The 19,096-nt window shown below is 38.7% G+C and overlaps 1 protein-coding gene across 1 annotated transcript in view; it reads left to right on the top strand.

The window, feature by feature from the left end:
- Positions 1-19,096, top strand: part of NCKAP5 (NCK associated protein 5) — a 331,504-nt gene that overhangs the window by 189,357 nt on the left and 123,051 nt on the right. The window contains exon 5 of the mRNA XM_062498376.1: positions 12,670-12,760. Within this exon, the coding sequence (XP_062354360.1) occupies positions 12,670-12,760 (91 nt within the window). The remainder of the gene's footprint in view (positions 1-12,669; positions 12,761-19,096) is intronic.

Raw genomic sequence — 19,096 nt, 5'->3', positions numbered from 1 at the left:
TAATAAAGGTATAAAAATACTGACCTAGCACTGTGATAATGAAAAGGATTGTCAGCATTTTTATTTCATAGGAATTATGAAACAAAAATGCTGTTTGGAACACAGTAATATAGACAAATATGAACAGAGAAAATAGAACAGACAAATATAGTTAATTTACAAATTGCTGTTAGAGTAGTTACTAAAAAAGAAAAAAGTGAATGTGGGCGATCTAAAGTAATTTGGTTTCATTTTAGCTTAATTTTACACTCAATGGCAGCATTGGATGCTCTGCAAGATGACATTGCTTGCATTTGTGTCAGGTAGGGTTGTCTCTGCTGTGTAAGGAACCAGCAGATACACCCACTCTACAGCCACTGGTGTGGATGGGACTTTTTGCAGGGACAGGATTTTTGCCCACTTGCTTTATTCTTCCCTTTGCCTCCTTTTGGCTGACATCTTTATAAAGCAGGCTGACAAAATCTGGGTTTCCCAGAGGTCTGACCCACCCTGGTTCTGTTTGCCTGAGCCCACCCTGCCCTCTCTGCCCACCTTGGCCTCTCCAGATCACACCTGTCATAAAAATATTTTTTCCTTATAACTGCACGTTATAAGAATGTTGAAACCTGAGTGAATTATTATAATTGTGTTATAAAAGAGTGCTTAAATTAACAGAGCAGCGGGAGTCTCAGATTTCTCCTGTGTCCACAGTTTGTATGGCTTTTGTGCAGCTGCCTGAGAGTGCAGCTTTTTCACCTGCCCAGCTATGGATATAAAAGGATCTGACAAACCTTCTTCTCACATTATGGGAATTCTCCTGTCATGCACAAGAGGTCCTGCCCTATGTAGCATTTTTGCTCATGATGAAGGTAAATGGTCCTTCCTCTCTGAGGAACAAATGGAGTATTTAAAGCTTTGTGCTGCTGTTCAGTGCTTGATGTTCATTCCCAACATGTCCAACCCAGCCTCTCTTTCCTCTATCACTGTGACTTTTTTTGTTGTTGCCCTTTTCCCCTCCTGGACATGGATATCTAAATTGGTTTACCAGAAATCAGTCTCCAGCATGGTAATGGTGTATTATAAGATAATGATAGTTTTCTTTCAACATTTTATAATATTTAATTAAGGATTCAAAGGGATCTTTTGCTTTGTCTTGATTCTTGCTTAGAGGGGGAAAAAAGTCCCTCAGGAGAAATGCTAAATCATTTCTTAGAAAGGCAGGCTTGTGAGGCTTTATTTCCACCAGATTAGCTAAAATCCAGCCTGTCTGTTCACTTAAACTCTGAGTCTATGAAATGAGCTGTTGAGTTCAGTGGAATGACTTGTGCTCAAAGTTAGGCAATTTTGGAATAATTTGTGCTGGTATGCTTTGAAACTGGTGGACACAGTAGTTTCTAGAGTCATCTAATTTTTCTGAATTCCTCTGACGTAAACTTAGAATCTTACAAAATGCTGAACTTCGTGTTTTACAGATATTTCTTGAGGTTTTCATATCAGACTGCCATATCTGCTATCTGTTCTTGTATATCCAGGAGAAAGTGCTAATCTAGTTCACAACATGATAATTTTATTTGCTGAGCCAGATTTTCAGGTATCTTATCGTAAATGTGTTTATTCCTGAGGTGATCTTACTTTTTTGTGGTAGCACAAATTGAATTGGTAAGGGGACAGTTTGTACTAAACTAGTGATTTCAATATTACATCTAATGTTCATTTCTGAAGCTAGAAATATGTGCTAAATATGCTCTGTTTGCTGTTCCTTGGTTAAACTTTTTCCTAGTGAATGTAAAAGCCTTTTCTCTCTGCAGTGGGTCTGCTCCACTTTGCACGTGTTCAAAAGCCTGAGGATCTGTCCCCCAAAATGGAAGTTTCTATGTGCCCAAATATGATTTTTATTCTAAGGGGTGATAGAATGTGATCGACTGTTTGAGTGCATGAAAGTTGTATCTTCGTGGATCTGTTCTGAGTGCTGCTTGTGAAAGGTGAAAGCACAGAAATGAAGCTCTTTTCTTTATAGAGCTGGATGGCAAAGATTTGCATTTCTCAAAGCTTTCAAGTTATGTCAGACCTGATCATGGAAAGAGCCTTCCTCTTGAAGGGAGAGAAGGGAGCTCATACTAAGGCTTTTTTCCTGTGTCTGATGAAACTTTGATTAGTGCTTCACTGGTATTTATAATCCTCATAAAGCTGTTATGAAATAGAAACTGTTAATTTTCAGAGGGAAAATCTGAAATAAAGCCGCAGAGGTATCCTATGACAGTGGGAAGTCTTGAAAAGGGGCTTCTTGAAACTTAGGCTGATGTGTTAACTTCTGGATCTTCCTTTCTGAAGAAAATGAGATTTGAGTTGATTTTGTTCTCTGCTTTAGATATTATAGAAAAAATAAATCCTAAATAGTTCTGCTAAATGTTTTTACAGTGGAAAAAAATTCCTATGGGAAACATTAATGAGGTTTGCAATAAACACTACTTTCACAAATGACCTAACCTTTGTTCATTATAGTCATGTCCTATGAGATGTAAACAGGGTAATGTCCAACTAGTGCATTATTTAGAGATTTTTGGAGTACATTCTGAAAGCTTCATACAGAGCTGTGCCCACAGGATTCCCATTAAACACAATGGGAGCTGTGTGGCTAAAATCCTGCAGAGCTGTTTGAAAATGGATCCCATGCTGTGCTGAAGATAAATGATTAAAGAATGAGTGCTTGAAGGAGGAGGAGGCAGTGATGCTGTGATTCTTCACTTAGGGCTGTAGTCAGACTGAAAATCCTTCTCTAAGCCCTTCCTAAATGATCTTCTGTTGGAAGATCAGCTAATAGCTGTCCTGTTTCTCAAAAGAAATACCAATACAGTACAAATGGTTAAACATTTGCACCTTAGAGATGTCTAGACATCCTTTCACTTCTCTTCTCTACATTTAACTTTTCTGTTGCACTTTTATTTTTCTTTCTTCTTACTTCTTGCTTAAATTTTTCATGTCTTTTTTTGTTTTTGTTCTTAAAGTTCTGTTACATCTTTTATGCTGTGTTGTCTTTATTTCTGATCCTCATGTCTTGAATTGTTCTCTTCTTCTCAATTCTCTCCTTTCTCTCTTCAAATGGGAGCAGGCAGTAGTGGAAGCACATCCATGCAGCAAATATTTCTGTGCATTTCAGTACAAATCCTACATACAGAAATGTTCCCCTGCATTTATTCTGTTCATCCCCAGGATAATCCAATTTAAAGAGAAGGGCTTCGGTAGTGTCAAATTTGGCATTTTGAAGCTGTGTACTCCTGTTGTTACATCATAAAATGGATAGTGGCTGTGACAGAATACAGTGCTTGGAAAGATGGTAGAGTGCTTAGAGTGCTTTATGGAACCTAACTTAGAAACATGAAACTGTCCCTGTCCTTTTTTCTTTTTTCTTTTTTTTTCTTTTTTCTTTTTTTTTCTTTTTTCTTTTTTTCTTTTTTCTTTTTTCTTTTTTCTTTTTTCTTTTTTCTTTTTTCTTTTTTCTTTAAATGCAGCTGCTATTTCCTTTTGCATTTCATTTGTACCTTGATATTAGTCTTTTTCCTTTTTTTTTTATCTTCTTTTGTTTTTGATAGGCTTGCACCCATACAGAAAGGGAGAGCATGAAAAGTTATTAATGACAATATGTGTCCTCGATTTTTTTGTGACCAGTTCACAATTAGTTTCATGCAGCTCTTGTTTGTTGGTATCAAGGCTGATGGTGCTGTTTATGACACTACTGCAGCACTCTTCTGTGTGCACTTTCATGTATTTTTATTGCCTCATTATCAACTGCTTGGTTGTAGAAAAGCTGTCAATATAATTTTAGAGAGGCTACCAGTACCTAATGGCACAGGTAATTAAGCCCTTGGAGACCTTTATTCTGACCATATATTACTTGTTTAGGCTGCTTTGCTCTGCTGCTGTGATTTGGAAATCTAAAGCCACAAAGCTTTTGTTCTGACATCTCTGGCATGACCTGCTCTTGTGGGCGTTCTCTAAACACCTGAAAATTAGACTGCAAGAGTAATTATTCGTACGTCTGTGGTTTCTTTAGTAGTGGATCTCTATTGCTGCTTACTGTGTCTGTCCTGAAGAAGGATAAACTCCCTTGAGCTGGGCACCATTGGAATAGGAACCTGTGTTGTCCCAGGCACTGCTGCAGGAAGCCTAGCTGGAGGAAGGCATTCCTTATGCTCAGGAGAAGATACTTGGCATTCACTGTCCTGGTAGTCACTTTGGAGTTACTTTGAGGCAAAATATGTTGGAAGCATTTTATTTATACATTTTTCATTCCATTACTTGGTAATTTGGAGAGTGTAATGTGGAGGGTTTGTTGTGTGGGGTGGTCCCAGTCACACAGAAGGACATCAGGGCATCAGCTGCTCCTGAAGACACTTGATCTCTGTTTGGAATATACTTGAAGATCCAAAGCAAGCTCTCTGCTGAGGAGAAAAAAGGAAAGACAAATTTTAGATATCCCTCATGGAATTAAAATATCATATAATTATTTGTAACAAAGCATCTTACTTGGAGTATTCCTACACTTTTCATCCATCTTAGAGGTTTTCAGTAAGTCATAGCTGATGTGAAAAATCTCGATTTTTTAACTTTCATTATTGTAGTCATTTTGAGCTGAAATTTCAAAAGGCTGAATTCCAAAAAATTCAGAAGAATTTATATTTATCAAGACTTCTTTTTGTTTTTAAAAGTACTTTTAAGCAAATTGCATGGTTGGGAACCAGGACATTGTTTATTGATGTTCTTTGTGGGCATCAGAGGTGACCCAGTTTGGGGAAATCTAAGTTCAAAGTGGGAAGTTTCCTCTCATAGCTGGGTCTTCTGTAGTTACATGTGCAGGAGTTTAGGCCTTTCCAGTTGGCCACACAATGTCAGAAATGGGCTGGAACTGTCATGTGAATTTGTATTTGATATCAGATTTAGGTTTCTTGATTTTTTTATTTTTTGGGGGGGAGGTGTTGAAATTTAGAGTCCCCATTGACTTTATTGGTAGTTTTTCAAAGTCCTTAAATTGACAAATAGCATTGTGACATAGTGCAGAAATTTTTGCAGCTGTGTGAGGGTGGTCTTGGTACCACCTTGAAGCTGTAACTCAGAATTAAACAAGAGCTTTTTAGTTTTGAGGGGTTGTACAATTCTGTAAGTAACTTAAAATAATAGTGGTAGGTCTGCATCGGGGTCCTGATATGCAAAATGAAATAGAAGTATTTTGAGGAATTGGTAGATACATGTTTCCATCCAGCTAAGCATTTGCAAATATGGAAAAGCAAATATTTGTTTAAAATGTAGGAAAAAAGAGAAAATGTAAACCCCCACCATTATTTGTAATTGGAAATATTTGCAGTCTGTTTGCCTGTGAATTTTTTCTGAGGTTTTTAGTTGTGACTATTTCTGGTGCCTCCAGCATGAATATAGTTTGAACTTATGATCATATGTTTAAGATGACACATTAATTAACTTTCTGTGTGTGCCTGGTTCTATCCACTTATAGTGAAAATATCTCCTGTCCTAAGGTCCCAAATATGTTACTGGGGAGCTGTAGGAGGGACAGTCCTTCCAGTTGAAAAATCCTTTGAGCAGTTTTTCTGCAAGTTAGTCTTGGTCTGGATTTTGTTTTTCCATGCCTGTAATTTACAAAATCATATACTGGGCTGGTGATGGAAGACACCCATGCAGTCCATATGGCATTTGTCTATCTGTCAACACAGAAATAAACATTATCACTGATTTCTATTGCTGTTCAGAGCTTTTTGCTGTAGATGGAAGTCTGATGAGTGAAATCCATATGACTGAGAGAGACAATGGAAACACTTCCAACATTTCCTGGCTCCGATGGTAGTTAGAGCAGTTTCAGAGAAATGTCAGCCCTGCCATTGCGTGATAGCAGAATTCAGACTTGTGTGGGAGCAGTGATGTGCCAACGCTGAGGTCTTTCAAAATCCTACCCTACTTATCTGGTGCTCAAAGCACTCATGTTATTTTAAGGATACCTTGAAAATTTCCACTGGGATCAATGGCCACTGGTTCAACAAAGTAAAAGCTGTGCTCAGCCTTTCAGTTCTGAGTGATTTGGAGTGATGGTATGGTCTAGGGGACAGACAGATTGGTCAGGTTGTCCCGTTTGGGGAAGAATCCTCCTCTACTCGTGTGACTGGAGCTTGAGACCTGTTTCACTCCAGCGTGGTCGTGCAGTCGTTGCCTTCATCATGCACAAGATACTTGTGATGCTCCTCATCCTCAGAGAGCTGACCTTTGGGCAACAATTCAAACATGCTGTCCCGGAGCGTGTTTTGGAAAGAGGCGTTTGTGTGAACATGTGAAAAGAGCACGGCTTATGCAGTTGGATTTGCCACTAGCAATTGCCACTGGGCTGAGCTGCCCAGGGCCTGTGGTGGGGAAAGAGCAGTGATGGTGCTTCAGGAGCAGGATTTGCCTGGATATTTCTGGATTGATAAGCAGCTGTGTTGATGAACAGAAAGAATAAATATAAATTATACATTATATGTGCATCTTTCTGCTGCTGTTATGAAGGATGTTATTACTTTATTTTCCAGCTGAAATATTAATTGAGGATATTGAGCATTCTGCTTCCCTCAGCTCATTGCTATAAGGCTTGTACCAGTGCCGTATCCCTAAGCAGAACTGAAAACCCCTTGGGGTTTAAAGCCCCTGCATTTCCCATCTGTCAGTTCTTTTTTTAAGTTTATCACATACCCATTTGCACTTCTGTCTCTCTTTTTAATCCATTTCCAGTATCTAAATTCTTTGTAGAAGGTTGTGTCTGTCTCCTGGCCCCCTGCCCCTGGAGCCATGGGCTCTCAGCTGGCTGCAGGGGCTCCTCAGGAGGGGCACAGGGGACAGCAGGCTGGGACACAGCCCCTGGAAGAAGGGGCCACTCCATCCTGGGGACCGGCGTGGCTCACACACGAGGCTCTCAGTCTGGCTGCAGGACACTGCACAGCCAGGAGATGAGCCTGCAGATCAGGGGGAGAGCTGGGGAGAGCAGGCAGCATGTCTGCTCCTGATGGGAATGCCTGGAGACAGAGGGGAGTAAGCAGTGTCTGCAGCTCAGACAGCCACTAATTTAATTGAAACCAGGTAGAAGGAAAGACACTCCTGCAAGGATGCAGTGAACAGGAACTGCTGTTGAGCTCTTTTTTTATTTTTTTTTTCCCTGTTAGACCTTGTAAAGGCATTTTGATATTTTCCCTGTTTAACCTGATCCATTGCAAAGCTTTGAATGGTGAGGGAAGTGAGATGCAGGTAACCCCAAATCTGAGGTTCAAAATTGCTAACAAGTAGGGAAACAGATTTATCTGGGATCTTCAAGAAGCTCTTTGGTTGGATTATGAGATTGGAGAGAGAGCTGGGAAGCTTGGACAGAGGCACAGAATTCTGTCACAAGGCCAGACAGAATGCAGTCTCCAGAGAGACAACCAAAATCCAGCTAGTAAAAATACCACAGGTGAACAGGAGCTAGAAGAGCTGAGAAACCACACAGGAACCTGTTCCTTTTTCTGTGATCAGCTGGCAGGAAGGATTGAGACAGCTCAAGGAGCTAAAACCCAGACCACATCTCCAGGAAATCTATAACTAAAATGAGAAGTCAGGAGACTTAAATAGAAGAGAGACAGGAAGCATTTCCTGAGAATTTTAACACTGAAGTAACAACTTAAGTTAAAGATAGAGAAAGAGCTGTTATTGATATTTTCCTTTGAGACCAAAACATTATCATGTACCTTGCGTGACACGAGAAAGGAAAAGCTGAAATATCAATCTCAACTGCTGCAGTAGGATTCTGTAGAAACCTTTGGCTACATCTCTGTAAGACTAAGTCAGAATCAAGCTGAATGAATTCTTGTGACATGCATTTGAAATAACCACCAAGTAATGTCACATCAGCTTGAGGATGATGAGAAGGGAAGGTGATAGCACCTAGCAAAAGGTAGCTGCCAGCCTGTGGAAATCTGGAAGGAAGTAGGTCAAGGGGAAAGGGGTTGAAACTGTCATCTACCTTCTAGTGCTGAACAACTACATGTTACCTGTGCCTTGGAGGGAGGGCTGCAGAAAGGGCTGTGTTGGACATGGCTGGGCAGAGTGTGGTTTTGAGAGAGCATTTTTCTATGGCAGAACTGGGAGAGGCACAAAGCAGGTTTTCTGACTGTGACATTGCTCTGGGATGTTTCAAAGGACATGCCTGCCTGTGAAGGTGATGGTCCTGAGAAAACTGGTAGGAAATTTAGGAGCTTAATTGCTCAGTACTGATGCATCTACCTCAGCAGGGTCTGCCCAGCCTGGCCTGGTTGCAGGGAGCTCTCAGAAATATGACATTGAGATGTGTTAAAAGCAAGTCTCCAGCAAAAATACAGAGGAAGCTTCTTCCTGCAGCCTTGGACACATGAGTATCTATGTGCTGTGAGCTGCTCTCTGGGCAGGGAATGATGTTTCCTCATTTCCATAGGTTCTTCTTTCCCTCTTGCTCAGAAACACAGTTGGAAAAAAAGCCAAAATAAATAACTGTCCATTGCAATTGGATTAATTTCCTGGTATTCTCTCAACAGCACAGGACAAATTGCATATTTTAGATGTAGGAATGATTTGGTATTCAGGAGGAATAGCAGCAAGAACTAAATTCAAGTCCTCAGCTCTTGACCGTGATGTGTAATTAATTTCGTAAATGAATCAGTTGTGGCTTAAAACTATTTGTATTTCTCATCCTGTTGCTCTACCTGGTTGGCTGGTTCGGAGTCTCACTTTTTCAATTATTAAAAACATCCTAATTCAAGCCAAAATATATTTCTAACCATGAAATCCAACTAGTTCTCTTTCATACTGTTTCTCACTGATTCTCTTGTGTCAGTCATACCTGGCCACTTAAACCTTTGGTATCTTAAGTTTAGCAAGTTGTGTTGTTTAATCTCTTCTTGTGGCACAGACTCTCATTTCAACAGCTTCAGAGCACTCCCTTTTGTGGGATCCTTTCTGGATGAACCACTCCCAAACACTTGTGTTTGTAATTGTAAATATCATCCAGATGGAGTCTTCACAGTGCTTTCCACAGTAGCATTAATATTCTATGTTACTTAAATTCTTGTATTTCAAGAACAGATTCTAGTTTCTGAATGTCTCATTTCTTCATCTGTTTTGTGCTTTGAGAAATTTATCCTTTGGTTAGGACTGGTGGAGATCTTTTCCCCTACACTAAACCAGCATTTTGTCAGGAAACTTAATGAGCTTGTGTTGAACATGGTTTTCATTTATTTTCCCCTAACCACCCCCATCACCTCCAGACATACTAAAAAATAGAATTTGAAAGGAACACTTGGGTTTTAAGAAAAAACAATTTTCCATTTAAATGACAGATGTAACAGAAAATTTAATGGCATTATGTGAGATGTTTTAGATGAAAAGAGAGTAAAAAAAATACAAAATAAATGGGAAAATAAATGTTCTTAAATAGAGCTTGAAGAATATAGACTCATAAGCAATGAGCTTTAGAGACTGATTTTTCAGTTTTTAACAGCTTGCTAGTTACATAAGATACAGAGAATCCTTGGCAAAGCAGTCCAGCAAGAAGGCAGAATACACTTGTGGGGATAACTATCCTAAAAATAATCTGGAAATTCTGGGTGTTGGATTGGGTCCAGCTGAGATATTAGAATCAAAACCAAGAGCAGATAACCTTCTGTGGTTACCAGAAGGGGGGAAAAATATAGGTTGATATGTAGAGATAGCCTTTCATAAAGCTCCTAAATTTTTTGCTTCACTTCCAAAATTTTATAACCTTTTGTGGCCTTGTTCAGAGAGCAAAACATGGGATCCCAAGCTAAATTTATAGAGGCTCCCTTATTTTTTCATTCTTTAAATAGGATTTGTAGTAAATTGTTCTGGCATATGCTGTCACTGTGGAGAGTTTTATAGATTATAAGATAACAATCACTTTTCGATTAAGGTGCCATTAATTCATGCATCAAAAACTCTCATTCATAAGAAACAAGTCTTGATTCTCCTCCTGTACCATATTTGGTCCAGAACTGGTCAGCTGGGATGTAAGTGAAGAAGCAGCAGCTCACATACTGCAAAAGCACTGGCCATCAGAGCTTTGCAGTGAATTTGACTGTGAACGTAATTTACCTCCCTGCTTGTTGCAACCTAATTTTCTCTTCTTTTTTAGATATTCCATGGGTACCCAAAGCTTGTTAGATCCTCCCAGGGCTTGTTTGATAGTGGTGTGACCACACAGTCTCTTATGTCTGTGATTCCACTTAGTAGCTGTCAGCTCTACAGACTTTTATAGTAGCTGCAAACAGCAAAACCACAGAAGTCTCAACTGTCTTTAACTGAGCTCTTGGTCATGTTACAAAAATTACCCTATTGCTAAGAAATCTGAATGCTGATGGGAGGTGTTTCTGATTGCCACAAGAAGCTGTGTGCTCGCCTGTCTCTGTAAGGCTGTCCAACAGCACAGGCCTGCGGCTCAAAATCAGCATCTGAGTTTGACTGAAGATTAAAGAACCTATTGAATTTAAGAATTAATAATTTTCCTTAGCTGGTTTAAGTGATCATAGTAATTTGCAACTAGACTTTATTTTCATTTATACTTTTAGGGTTAAATTGAAAAACTCTGATTTAGTCCTGGTTGTATCTATTCTTTCTTCCATTTTTGTTTGTTTATTAATTTGGAAGAATGTTGTGGAGGACTAACACTGGAATTGCATTTGCATAGATAAACACAATAATTAAGACTGCAATTACACCATTAATTTAAAAATGAAATGGTGAGCATGTTAAGAAATTAAATCTTTCAGTGAGGGCTGCACAGGAATTTATGGTGTGAACCAAAATGATTTGTTCTTTTGTGTAAAAGGCATCTGATTAAGGTCAGCCTATGAGCAGAAATGGTTCCAATCTGCAACTGAAAAACTGCACCACTGTCTGCACTAGAGATTAGAGCTGGCTTGGTTTTACGCACATTTGGTCAACAGATGGTCAAACTATTCTGTGGGCATTCTGGCAGTGTAGAAATCTGCACATCAATGACAAAAAACATCACAGGAATAAGTAGAATGTCAGTGTTCATCTGAGTAGAATGAACACCCAGTGTCTGCTTCTTGAAAAGTAGTGTAGTGGGCTGACTTGAAAGGAGAAAACCTGGAATAACATCACATTGTTGCTTAATTAGCCATTGCCATTCATTCTGATAAATCTGAAAGAACAGAATGACTGTGAGGCTCATATAAAAGATAATGCTATTGGTCTTTGGCCAGAGCAGTTAGCTAATATTTTCTGTCTCACTGGATTGTTACCTTAGAAATAAACAAATATAGAAAGATATGCTGTGAATAATTCTTCTGCTCAATTTCGTTTGGAAAGAGTACTACACAAAAGTCATGTTTCTCTAAACACAGTAGAAATAAACAGCAGCAGGCAGTTCCTGTTCTGATATGCCCAGGAATACTGGCACATTCTTCAAGGTCACTGTTTTAATATACAGTGTATCTGGCAGTATGATTTAAGGCATTCCTTTCTCTCTCATGCTTTTGCATCACCCTTATGCCTGTGCCACAGAAGTTTTCCCTTCTCCAGCCCCTATTCCATCTGGGCTTTTTCCAACAACCTCAAAATACTGAGATTGCTTGAAAGGAAAAGAGCAGAAAATATAAAAGGAAGAAAGGGTGAGAATCTGTATAGGGCATGGGGAGTGGGTGGAAGCGTGAGGACCTTTGGCTGGAAATGTCACTCACCATTTTTTGTTGTGAAACCCAGTGTCCTTGTTGTTGTGTCCATCACTGCTAGTCTGGTTTTGATCCTTTTCCTCCTCTTACCCATAGCTGAAACCAGCCCTGCTCCCAGGCCCACTATTTGTGGTCAGCCTCAGTGACATCTCCTAAGCCCACGGGATTCAATTTCTGATGCACCTTGAATGGGACCAGTGTTAAATAGGTGGCTTCCTGTAGTGGGAAGGAGCAGAGCTCCTTAGTCTGAGCAGGCTCCATTCAGCAGGGTTACTGTTATTATCACTTTAACATTCTTGATGAATGTGTGTAGATCAAAGATGATTTTGGTGGTGTCTATTAACAACTTTTAAACAGAAGTGCAAACCTTTCTCCTTTAACTGATGGAGCTGAAGTTGACTGCATTGTCCTGAGATGGTGGTACCAGACTGGAGCCTGAACTTGTTTTTCACATGTGTTTGAAAGGGCAGAGAAGAGTGAATGTGTTCAGCAGCTGTGCCCCTTTGAACCAAGGCACTGGCACAGGCTGCACCCATAACACAGCAAGTGAACATCAGTAATGCCATGGACAGCCCAAACCACACTACTGGCTCAGAACTGCATGTGGGATTTTTAATTTGACTGCTTCTTAATGTCAATAATCTTATCGTGGTGTTGTTTACCCTGTGTTGACACATTTGGTTTTAGTTTTTGTAGTGGAGCTCCAGTAGGATTTAAACAATACAAGTAATTGCTGTGCATATCCAAAAGATAAAAGAGTGCCCTTAATGTGTTATTAATAACATGGAGCATGAGAACATTATAAGGTAAGGATTGTCTTTAAATATTAATTTCATGGTAGCCATGGATGCATTAGGCTCTTGTAAAGAACAAAAACACTGAATGCAATTCTTAAATTTTTTCCATGCAGTTGACTTTTATAAATATTTTTATTCTCTAGAATGGAGGAGACAGTGAGAAATCTACTACAAGGCCAAGGATCCCCAGGCCAGCACGGAGAAGGAACTGTCAATATCATGAAGGTATATCAGGTATTAGTGACTTATTACCTGTTTTCTTGTGATAGACAAGTTCTTTAAAACAAAAATCCCACTACTGAGATAAATGTTTCTGGCATTATTTCCTCTGTTTGTTTATTAGTTATGAATACTTCTAAGTGGTAGTTGGCTCCGCCTACATTTCCCCAGGTGTTCTCTCAGCAGAATTTAAGATTTTTCACTTTTATTGTCCTTGTGTTATCTGCTGCTGTTGCTCCTCATAGTTCACAGAAGACAAAGAAACTACCTTTGAAACCTTTATTAAAGCACTTAATATTTTAAGTCATATGTTCCAGCATCTCTAGTAAATATAGGTGTTTTTGATAACTTGACCTTCAGACTGTGATGGATAATTTTACCACTCCTTTTCTTATTGGGTGTGGGGATCATCCCTATCAAGCTTCACAGTTTCATATCCTGCTTGTGGCAGGTGCATTTTATTCCCCTCCCTAGGGGTAGAGAGAGAGTGTCTCGGGACAGAATTTAGGAGAGAAACATTTTAGAGGTTTTTCAAAGGCAACCAGGTCTGTTTATAAGACAGAAGAGTTCTACATTTTCCTAATGGACTGTTGCATTCTGGAAAGAGTGAACCTGAAGTGGTGGAAAGCCTTTTAATTTAAGAGTCTGGACTTTTAATTTAAGAGTCTGGAAACAGGAGCGAGATATGTCTCAGTTGATCAAATATGAGGCACATGAATTCTTAAAAATATAATTTAATGAAGTCAGTCCTGTTTTGTATCTTTTTAAACAATATAAGCATTCTTATAAAACACTGAAATAATATATTAAAGTCTATACCAGGTAGTGATCCATTGATAAAACACTTTTCAAAAGTTTTCGTTATATTAATTCATTCTTACAGCTGATGGATCAAAAATACGGCAGTATAGCTAAACAAAAATGTATATTAAAGAGTATTTATTACTGTAATTAAATTTTCATTTTAAGCTTGAGTTGTAGAGAAAGGAATCTTTTAGTATAACCTTCAATATAATCAAATTTTCTTGTTAAAATGATAGCCTGTAAAATTTAATTTCAGGACAAATTAAATTTTTTGTTGCAGTTATAATAGAACATCGTTCTTTAGAATCTGGTGACAAAGGCATCTCTGTTTTATGCACTATCTTTTTGGAGTGCAAAATTGAAACTCAGTTCCCTTCTCTTATTTCAGGGTTTAAATCCATACGTCCTGCTCAGTCCTGCCACCATACAGTGGTTGTGCTGAAGTGGGCTTGATGTCAGACTCTCCTTGAGGGGGATTGTCTGTCTGATCGTAAGAGACATCTGGAAAGATTTTATTATCTGCTTTTCCCTGTGCTATCTTACTGTGGAAACCCCAGTAAGGTGGTACCTCAATTAGGTTTCAGCTTCTTTGGGTTTTGTTTTTCCACTCTCAAGAAGAAAAGCAAAAAATTACTGCAGTTTTGTTCCATAGAACTGAAGGTTTGGGGGTTCTTTATTTTTCTTTTGGGCACTAAACTGGAAAAATAAAATAAGCTACGTGGTCTTTGAAATTTGAGATTTTGTGTCCTGCTTTCCTAGAGGGGAGATAAACCAGTCATTGGTTTCGTTGCTTGAGTATTTCTGTGTAGCTTTTTTCACTATCTTTTATTTGTTTCTTAATTTCTGGGGTAAAAAAGTCTTGGGTTTTCTTCTCCTTCTGGGCCACACTGATATAAACATTTGTTGTCTCCAGCCAGGCAGGAGAGTGGGCACTGCAGTGCGTTCTGTGTAACAACACCTGGGTTAATTTTCTGACTAAAAGAACAAGGCAATTGTGCCCAGTTTTCGATGCAAGAACAGTTCTTGATTTTCTTCCAGCTCTAGCAAACAGCCCCCTCCACCTAGCAAACTGACCCCTTTTGTTCCCTGCTTTCTGGACTCAGTGTTTTGTTTGAATTTGATGAGTGGTACTCTGGGCAAATCCCTCAAACTGGAGCTTTGCTGTCATTCAGAGTGAAGCTGTTTCTGTCCCAAGGCCTTAAAACACCCATGTACCTGTCATGGTGGGATTATTTTAATGCATAACAGCTTCCTTCCCTTTCTGTTCTCTTGTTCCTGGGAACATTTTCATTCATGATATCACTCAGCTTGTTTTTTAACCATTTTCATTTCTTGCATATTGCTGCTATACAGCCTTCTTTGCTTATGAATTTTCTCTCCTAATCCATGACTCAGAAGCAATGAGTTTTCCTGTCCTGGAGGAATAGCTAGGCTACTGCATCATACACCAGTCTGTGGCTGGAAAACGGGTCAGAAATACAGAACATTTGTGTTGTGTTGTGAACTTGGTGGGGGTTTTTTTGAATGTCTTTTTGAGTCATTCTTCCTCACATCCCTTTTGTTCAATTTTATGACAAACGTGAACAAGTGGCTTTTTTTATCTGGGAATTTGGAGGAATGGCAGTACTCCCATGCCCTGGGATGGCTCCCTGGCATGTAAGTCAGAGATGGGTTCACTCGGTGTGTGCTTGTTACCCAGTCACACAGTAAAAGCTGGGCAGGGGATGTGGCACTGCCTGTGTGTCACAGTCACAGCTCAAACCTGAGAGCCTCCTCAAAACAGGTACTTGGCAAAGAATCTCTGGTGTCAAGTGTTTCCAAGGCATTATAACATTGAGATGCATATTAATGAAGCTTTCTATGAGTCATTAATGTGTTACTGAAACCAGCTGTGTGGAAATCATGGACAAACATAACATTTAAATACATGATGGGTCTCGAGTAAGTGCTGTGTCCATATTCAGCAAGATACCTCAGTATTGCAACAAAGGCATTTCATTTGTATTCCTCCAAATGTACTCAGGCAGTTTTTTGATATATTTATAAGCAAAATTCACGAATAGGAATAGAACCTGAATGTAAAACCCGGGTAATGTTCCTTAAAAACACCAAATGTAAAACCCAGGTAATGTTCCTTAAAAGCACTTATGTATTTAGCCTTTTGGGAACATGATAACCATAATATCAACCTGTATTTGTGAAGGAAGCATAAATGAATTTTTATATGTTATATTCATATGCACACAGAAACCTTATTGAATGTATAACTGCTAACATTGTTCTGAAAGCCATCCTCTACACTCAGTTACCTTACGGAACATATCCTGAATCTCACATTTTCTCTGTGATTGGTGGGATATGAACAAAACTATATGATCAGTTGGTTCAGTAGAGTAAGGGATTTTAGTGCAGTATTATGAAATTATGAATGCAGAATTATGTATTTTGAAATACAACTGTGTATTTCATAGCAGCTAATGAGGTGATTTCCAGTGTGGCTTATCAACACATGTCCCATATTCTCTGACACAATGGTGACTTAATTTTAGTGTGTGAAGTTTGTTGAAGTAAATATCTGAATAGTCATAAAAAATAACTCTGCACAGTAAATGCTTTTGATCTATTGGACAGTGTCTCTATGGGGTTTCTTTTAACAAATGTGATTATTGTTCTGGGATGTATGAAATTGAGTTCTTGTTATAATGCCAATATGCCTGACTCCTGAATAAATATTCTTGCTAATGACGTTTAAATGTTGCATAGTGATAATGTTAGAATAATAAGAAGGTGGAGCCTAAAGCATGCAGTGTTATTGCAATATTTTGTTAGGTTTTGCCAGTATTCTTACTGAAAGCAGAATATTCTAACTCTTTCCACAGACCATAGATGCCATATGGGATTTTAATTTGCTGGGCTTACAGATGAGTTATGTGATTTCTTTTGGGTAAATGAATTAAGAAACAGGATTATAAATAAAATTCTCATTTGTTATCATTTTTCACAATAATAAAGAGAAAATTTATAGTGAATGCTTGCATAAATGTAAACAAGAATGCATGTTATTTGAATAGCCTTAACCATCATATTTCGTACTTGAAAATTTATTTGACTAAAGGACTTTAGTATGTACTGGCTTTATGGTGTTTCCAAGAGACATTGACCACCTAAAAATAAGATCATGAAAGGCCAAACCAAGAGCTCATGTATTCTGCAGGAGTAATTGCGTGCGGATCTTGAACCCGAGACTTTGAAGTAAGCATCCCACAGACTTTCCTTCCTGAGTTTGCCCTTGAGATTTGGATATCAAAAAACTTTCCTGTTTGACTACAATGCTGGATACTCTAAGTAGAATCTTACCTGATTACAGATCATTCAAAGACTTTAAGGGGTTTTTAGCTAATTTTGACTTTATCACTGATTTTTGTCAGTGAACAAGTGATTGAAATAGAGGAGGAAAAGAATTTGTAGTAAGTCCACAGTTTGCTGTAGTTCTGAAATTGTCCACATGAGCACTAAAGCTCAGCACAGACATGCTACAGTCACAATGGGGGGGGGGGGGGGGGGTGTAAAAACATACACAAGTGATTACAGGCACTTTTTCAGGTGTCATTGTTGGCCGCATCAGCCCAGCTTTTTCTCAGCATTTTCTGTGTTACTCAAGTGTGGAACAGTTGTGGCTTTCACTTCTAATTTTCTCTTCTAATAATGGCACAGCCATTGGTGTCAACAGCACTTTCATGAGAAGAAAAGCTTCTGGCAATATAATTAGCAATATAATTTTATCTTAACACAAAATTACACAAGCTTATTGTTCAGGCCATTGATATGTAACATTTTATAGATGGGACATGGCCATGAATTGAAAAAAAAGCACTAGTTGAATTCCCTAGCTAAAATCCATGCAGTATTTTTAATGCTAACTTCTATTGCAGAAAGAGGATATATATCCTTAAACAACTGTCTCTGGAGTGGAAGTGCCCCCAGGGGACAGCATGAACCAGGCCCCCTAAGCTACTAAGGAGTACATTAGTAGGCAAATATTAGCAGATTTGTGTCTCACCGAGAAGGGCAGAGAGGAGCCATCTGCACTCTTGGGAGCTCCACTGGAAATCCTGGGCTCTCAAGGACACAAGCATTTGCTGTTGGACTGCTTTTTCATGCAGAGAAATGCATGGCTAGCTCAGTAACAATTTAATACCTTATGGGTTTTTGTAGATTTCCACCACTATACAAAGATTTTGATAAATATTTAACAAAAATTAAGTTGGATTCTTTGCCCCCAAAAGAAGGTGATGGTGCTCCCGAGACATTGTTCAAAATTTCATTTTTGTGCAAAAAGCTTTCGTTTTTTGGTTGTTTGTGATACCAAAGCACAGCACAGGAGTTGTGTTTTACACAGCAAAGCCTCATAAGTGGAATGTGCCATTTGTGTGCCTGTTTGTCAGAAAACAAGCTGTTTTTTCCTTCCCGGAATTATGAAGTCACATATTTTTTGTGTTGCAAGGGACCTTAAAGATCACCTCATTCCAAGCCCCTGCCATGGGCAGGGACACCTTCCACTGTACCAGGTTGCTCCAAGGCCATCCAACCTGGCTTTGGCTACATCTCAAAACAAAGAACTGCCAAACTAAAGAGGAAGCAAAAGAAGGATGTCCTATATTTACACAAGAGTTATCCACATATTTGATTATATTCAGTCACCCACAGTTTTTGCCTGACTCTGACCATCTCTCTTGCCATCAGGGGTTTCCTTTGAGAATTGAATGCCAGTCCTTGAAGTACTAAGTTTGCAAAGGATAGATGAGATCTCCATATACAGATCTACATTTTCACATTGTACAGGTGCCATTATACTTCCACTTTAATCCATCACGCATCCTCTAAATATCTACAGGATCAGGAGGCAGAGATTGACTGATTTGATGGTACTAGATTGCATTATACTGACGTTCTGGTTTACATTTCCCTCTTCTCTATAGTGTTTCTATCTTTTGCTGTATCTTTCTTCTGGTTCTAACTTTGGGAATGAATCCACAAAAGTCACCCATTGCCTGAACACAAATATTTCACTTTCTCCAAATGAATGAACTTATATATGGTCAAGTGGATTGCTCTCTCCCTCCTTCCCCATCTCCATAAAAGATACTGTTCCTTCTGCATTTTGACATTATTTCCTTGATATTTTCAAACCAGCAGAAAGCAGTGCTAGTTATTAAGTTTTAAAAAGTTGAAAAAAATCTGAAATTTTTTATTATTTTCTGAGGCAAAAAAAAGGGGGGCGATTATGCTGAATTCACAATCATTATGTCTTTGAAAATTATTTTAACAAAAGAACTCACTTAGCAGTACACCAGTAAATTTATTTTGGGAAAAAAAAGTGCTCTTATGATCAGGAAAAATTAACATAGTTTGAATTACAATAATGTATTTGAAAAGTTGAAATTTTGATCTAATCTCAAATGATAGTTCCTACATTTTATTTTTGCATGAAGATGAATTTTGATCTTCTTTCAAAAGTATTCCTGACAAGACTGGGAGACATGAAAC

Source organism: Cinclus cinclus, chromosome 9, assembly GCF_963662255.1.
Source record: "Cinclus cinclus chromosome 9, bCinCin1.1, whole genome shotgun sequence".
Classification (NCBI taxonomy): domain Eukaryota; kingdom Metazoa; phylum Chordata; class Aves; order Passeriformes; family Cinclidae; genus Cinclus; species Cinclus cinclus.
The sequence above is the reverse complement of the archived record's forward strand: the minus strand, read 5'-3'. Positions and strand labels throughout refer to the sequence as shown.